The 6,224-nt window shown below is 44.2% G+C and overlaps 1 protein-coding gene across 1 annotated transcript in view; it reads left to right on the plus strand.

Moving 5' to 3' along the window:
- The first annotated feature begins 1,004 nt into the window (after positions 1-1,004).
- Positions 1,005-6,224, plus strand: part of LOC108786759 (twisted gastrulation protein homolog 1-A-like) — a 22,975-nt gene continuing 17,755 nt past the window's right edge. The window contains exons 1-2 of the mRNA XM_018556119.1: positions 1,005-1,195; positions 5,965-6,084. Of these exons, the coding sequence (XP_018411621.1) occupies positions 1,184-1,195; positions 5,965-6,084 (132 nt within the window). The 5' untranslated portion in view covers positions 1,005-1,183. The remainder of the gene's footprint in view (positions 1,196-5,964; positions 6,085-6,224) is intronic.

A 6,224-nucleotide genomic window follows, 5' to 3' on the forward strand; every position in this document is an offset into this window, starting at 1 on the left:
AACTAACCTTCTAGACCGGTCCCTGCAGTCTTGCTCCCCCTCCGCTCTAGCGATCTAAGGTCCCTTAAGTCATCACATCCAATACAGTGTATTGGACTTGGCGCTGGCGGAAATTCCATCGCTGAAGCGGACTGGTCTAGCAGCCAGCGGTGAGTACAGTATATCTTTGTTAATTTAGCTCCCTAGACAAAACAAGGACTTAATCCTTGCAGTACGGGGGTAGCCTCACTGCAGGGGTTAAGATTGAATATGCCCAGAGTTCTTCTTTTACATAATTGAACAATAAACAAGTCTTCCAAGGTTGACATCTCTGACACTTATGGATGCTTTGGGCTACATCTAATTAGAGATCAATCACTGCATGCAGGTGACAGGAGGTATCTGGGAGATGACAGGAATCCTGGGGAATTGCAAGAGGATAACAGGAAACGGGATGAGGAGGGAAAATCAGGGGACTCCCAGGACTTTAGACCAGAAGAAGGCAATCTCGGCACTCCAGCTCTTTTTGAAAGGTATTGCAAGATTCACCAGCCAGAGGCATGATGGGATTTGTGGTTTTGTCAAAACTGGGGTGCCGAGGTTAACTAGCGTTTTTCAGGTTTGATCATATTTATCTTAGCCAATGGAAAGCTAGTTATTAAGAGGAGGAGAGGGTTGTTAGGCATGTTCTTAAGGTGCTCTCTGAAGTCTGTGGGCCAAAAGCGTGCAATTTTACACAAAACAAGCAAATTAACTTCAAGCTACAAGTAAAACAACGCTTAGGTGTAAATGGCACCCTTGAAAATAACAGGATGCATCATGTTGTGCGTTGAGGCACGTCGGGAAAGGTGCAACAAAATGCTCAGGTGTGAATGGAGGGGGGTTAAAGTGAGTGGACATGGTGATGTTCTTGTTTCTTCATGTGTTTTACTTGCTAGTAATCCTCCCTCCCCCTGTCCTCCAGCTCTGCTCTGTACCCTGGCTGCACTCCAAATTATAATCTGTTCCACATGTTCTTTGTTTTTCTTTTCATGTTAGCCACAGAAAGTCATTTAGTCAGTGACAGCCTTCTGCCGTCTCCTGGTTTCTACCCCCTTATGTACGTGCATCTCACAACCCCCTTCTTCCTCTTCCCTCCCCTACCACACGCACTCTGGACACACAGAAGAAAGGATCTCATCCTGGGCCTCATCTTCATACTGTCATGGATGGGAAGGTAAGGCTATGGGGTCTAGATGAGAGCACAAAGGGTATGCTGCTGAAGTCCTGTCTACCATGTTTTTAAACAAATCCCTTATATTTGTTTTTGTTATGTTTTCTGATTGGTCTTTGTCAGATCAACCGGCCACTCACATCCCTATTTTTTCTAGTGACACAATGGAATCGCGCATTGCTTGCAGGAATTGGCCAGCGTTCAAATACAAACTCCGTCACTGCTATTTTAATTAGTAGGGGAACTGCACGGTGCACACAAGAGGAGTTCAATTCACTTTGTTATTTTAACTTTGTTCCATAGTTAGGGAGGTTGAAAAAAGACACAAGTTCATCAAGTTCAACCAATAGAAAAAGGAATAAATTCATCTAAACCCTGCATATACAGTAAAGGGTATTCATCAAAACTGGAGCAGACAAAATTTGGAGTAGTTGCCTATGGCAACCAAATCAGCTTCTCTCTTTAATTTTCTAAGATTAACTAGGCAAACTGAAGAGGAAAGCTGAATGGTTACTATAAGCAACAGCTCTAGTTTCAAGCTCACAAAGACATCGGTAGGGATGCACCGATACCAAGTAACGCACTCGGTAGAAGTACATGTACCGATACTTTTTGAGCTCCAAGACTAGACTAGAGAAAAATTCAAAAGTTAGGAGGCAGCTGTCATTTGTAAGGAGCACACGGAGCACCTGGGATTTGTACATCTCTGTTTTAATATATAATTTTGTTTTTATAAATATAAATAAAAACATTCCGTGTCGCACATTTTTACCGCGATTCGCGGTTAAAAAACACACAACAAACGAGCGTTTTCGAAGGCTATCCGGCTGTATCCTAATGTATACGCGTGGCAAATACGCCCCAAAGAAGCTCCTGTACTTCTTTGGGCGTAGGGCATTTTGCAGCGCGTTCCTACGTGCTGTAAAACGCCCGGGTGGGAACCATGCCCATAGGCAATCATTGGTTTTCACATGTTGAGCGTTTTATAGCGCGTAGGAACGCGCTGTAAAACGCCCAGGTGTGAACCAGGCCTTAGCGATCACTGATCACTGTAGCTTGCTCTCCACATACTGTCACTGAGGCTGAGTGAATGGTGAGGAGAGGAGAGCCCAGCCTCCTGTGACAGCGCTGTCTCCGCCCCCACACCGCTCTGCCGCACTGTGAAAGGCGGCCGAGCGGTGTGGGAGGAGAGACACCGGCCGCTCACAGTGCTCTTGCCCCACAGCGCTCGGCCAGCTGTCACTTTCTCTCCTCCCCGCTGGGACACAGAGCAGCGCCCAACTGGGAGGAAATAAATCAGGGATGCGCCGATGTATCGGCAGGAAAATGGCACTTTCGGCATTTAGCCAAAAGTGCAATTTTCGGCCGATATGTTTCGGTGGCCGAAATACCGGCACATCCCTAACCGATACCATTTTTGTAAGTACAAGTACTGATACATTTTTGTTTATTGTCATGTGACAGTTTTTCTAAAATAATACAGACTAATGATTTCAGGACAGTGGTGGAGAGCCAGAGCCCGGTCCCAGCTACAACCTCTGCAACCCTGGTAGTTCTCATGAAAATGCCAAGTATCAGCACTGGTATCTGAACCGGTATCGGTGCATCCCTAGTTATGGGAAAGAGGAAGGAATATCAGTAGTGGAGCAGACAAAATCTGGATCAGTTGCCCATGCCAGCCAATCAGCTTCTTTCTTTATTTCTTTCATTTTTAAAGCATTACATTGATATTAAAGTAAAAAGGTTTTTAAGCTATTTCAGATGCTGATGAAGTCACTTACAATGAATGCTGCCTCTTGCTGTTTAAAAGTTTGTTTCCTGCAGAATCAGCTAGTCCCCTGAGCACTTGCCCTGATATCCTGTTTTAGTGTGGCTCCTTTCCCTTGCAGTGTCCTGTGGAGCCACCCTTATGTGTGCTAGTAAGCTGTTTGTGTCTCTACAAAGACACAGCAAGACAAGCCGCTCTCCTGCTCCCCGTTCCTCCTTTCTTCCTCCTCCCTCCAGATAGTCACGGAGCAAATGACAGAAAAGAAATAGGCGGAGGGACGACATGACAAGGCGAACATGGGATCAGGAAGGAGGGGTCAATGTTTTTCTTCAAAATGAATGGGGTACTTACCTGATTGGCCAAGTGATAGGTGGTCTAGGAGGGGCTAGTTTTGGTACTCGCTGGTGTGACATGGTTCGGAGGCCCGGTGGCCCTACTTTGGTGTTGGTGAGGACTCGTCTCTGGTGCGCAGTCCTCGTTGTGGCGGAGTCAGCAGGCATGATGACCAGTACAGTATTAGGTTGAAAATGTCTCTGCAACAATTCGGTGGTCGTCCCTGAGTCGGTGTCTTGAGGCTAGGGGCCTTGTGGTTATGCAGAGATGGTGGCATTAGGGTAACGGGGCCTTCACGGACCTCCAGCAATATGTGTGTGTCCATGCATTTATATATATACAGTGGGGCAAAAAAGTATTTAGTCAGCCACCAATTGTGCAAGTTCTCCCACTTAAAAGTGTATATATTTATATTAGAGGTGTGCGTGTGTGCATGGACACACACATAATTTAGTTAATTGTTGATTACATTAATCTAATGTTTACGTGTATTGGTTTACGTTTTGTAATAAACAACTGCTACAGCCATTTATACCAAAAATGGTGTGGTCTGTTATTTGGGGATAGTAGTTATTGAGGGGAGGGGGCATAGCAGGATTTTTGTGCAAGAAGGAACCCATGGATTGCCCTAGTCATGCAAGCTAGAGGATGGAGATATGCTGCAGCCTGCTCTCTTGCTTGTGATCTTGTGCTGGACAGGAAGTTCGTGGAAGATGAGCTGAGAGAGTTGGACCTGTTTGGAAACATGATGACTGTAAGTGTTTGGGCACAAAATGTAAAGAAATCTTTTGCTGGGCAAAGTGTATTTGTTTGGTCTGGATTCATTATTGACAAAGGTTTGAGAGTTTAATACTACATCTGAACAAACTGAAGAGAAAAGCTGTTTGGTTAATATGATCAGCTACTCCAGATTCTGTCTGCTCCAGTTTTGATAAATTCCCCTCATAGAGTACTATACTCACACAGGAGGTACAGACATCTCAACTCTCCCGGATTTTCCAGGAGTCTCTGGCTATTAGATAGTGGCTCCCGAACACCCGGGAGGGAAACATTTTCTCCCGGAAAGGTTTACTCTGGTAGAGCAGAGTAAACCTTTCCCTGCTGTCTGTTTTTTTGTTTTTCTGACATCGGGGCTGCCATCCGTCAGAGAAATAACTAGATTGCTATTGGCTATTTCAATTTGCAATAGCCAGTAGCAGACTAGCTATTGCACACGCCCACTGCTGCTGTCAATCAGCAGAGGTGGACCTGAAGTTCTTAATTGGGTCGGGTTCAATAGCCAGCTTGCTATTGGGTTTTGCAAATTGAAATAGCCAACAGCAATCTAGCTATTAGTTCCTATGCCGTGTTTTTTTTTTTCTCTCCTGACGGCAGCAGTTAGCAAAGGAAGCATCAGCTTCTTTGCTGTCTGCCATCATTTCAGGGGGGTGCTCTCTTCCTTGTTGTTGCACCTCCTCCCCCCCCCCCCGCCTGAAGGATTGATTTCCAGTGACTTTCTATCTATGGCATTGGAACATTAATCTCCAACCTCCCCTGGTGCATGAGCATTACTGACATCAAATCCATAATTCTTGTTTATACAACTCAAGGACATGAAAGGTCAACATATAATGCATTCATAACCTGACCAGTCAGTCAGGAGGGAATGGAAAACTGTTTCCACTGACGAAGCATATGTAACTTCCAGGAGCAAGTGGGGCACTAACATTTTCCACAGCAAACCACAAGCCTAGTTTTTGAGATGTAGCTGGCCCCAGAATATAAACAGACACACTAAGGATGAGTTCAGTCTTTTCTTTGTGTACAGCAGAAATGCAACTGAGAATATATTTTTCGTTTGTATTTGGACACTTGTTTGTTGCCTCTTCTTTATCCCTTTTGAGTTCCACACCAACATCCCAAACTCTTTTTTTCTTTAAATCATTGGGAATCAAATAGTCAAGTGTTATGAGGTAAATGCCACCTCCAGGACCACTGCCATTTCTTTACCATTTACTGTTTTACTGATACAGGATAGTACAGCTTTTGCTATACCTCCGGAACTGCCACAGGAGATCTCTGGCTCTCCTATGCAGAAGCTGCACTATACGCCCCACCTGTCCCCTATACAGAACACTTTGTATATTGGGAATGGTTCATAGAATAAAAGGGGTTCTGAGAATGGATAAGAAGAGAGGAGGAACAGATAAACAACAGTCCGTCTTCTCTGTAGGAGAGCCTCATGTCTCCTGTCCCAGCAGTATAAGGAAAGCTTTACTATCCGGCATAAGTAACACAATACATAATATAGAAATGGCAACGATCCTGGAGGTGGCATATACCTCATTAAACTTGTATTTGTTACCCATCACATTATAAAAAATCTGCAGTTCTTCTGTAAATCACATACATCATGTTCATGGTGAAAATGCTCCCAGCAAACATCTGAAGGGCTTAGCAAATTATATAATTAAGCACAGAGTGGATTCCTTAAAACCCTCGCCTGTGGATTATATTGAGCGATACAAATGCTGTGCTATTCTTGCAGTTGGGAAACTTTAGTTTGTTTTATGGTAGTTTCTGTGTGTTTTTTTAATCGACATCAATAGGTAGGTCTGCGCTAGCCATACGAAAGTGGGGCTTGTTGACCTAGTTGTTATAACTATAACCATAGGGCTCCTTATGTCTGCAGGTAAGAAGATGGTATCCAGTGAAGATCCTGATTGTTGCAGTCTGCGGCTCTCTTATTGCATCTGTAAATGGATGCAACAAAGCCCTCTGTGCAAGTGATGTCAGCAAGTGTCTCTTGCAGGTGAGATTGGATTTAGAATCTACAGATATGCATGCAAAGACTCACATAAAAAGAGGAGACTTGTGAAAACAAAACTAAAATAGCTATAGAACAAGCTGGTCTGTGAGTATGCATAGGCCTAATATATATATATATATATA

Source organism: Nanorana parkeri, unplaced genomic scaffold (genome assembly GCF_000935625.1).
Source record: "Nanorana parkeri isolate BGI_ZX_2015 unplaced genomic scaffold, ASM93562v1 scaffold225, whole genome shotgun sequence".
Lineage (NCBI taxonomy): Eukaryota > Metazoa > Chordata > Amphibia > Anura > Dicroglossidae > Nanorana > Nanorana parkeri.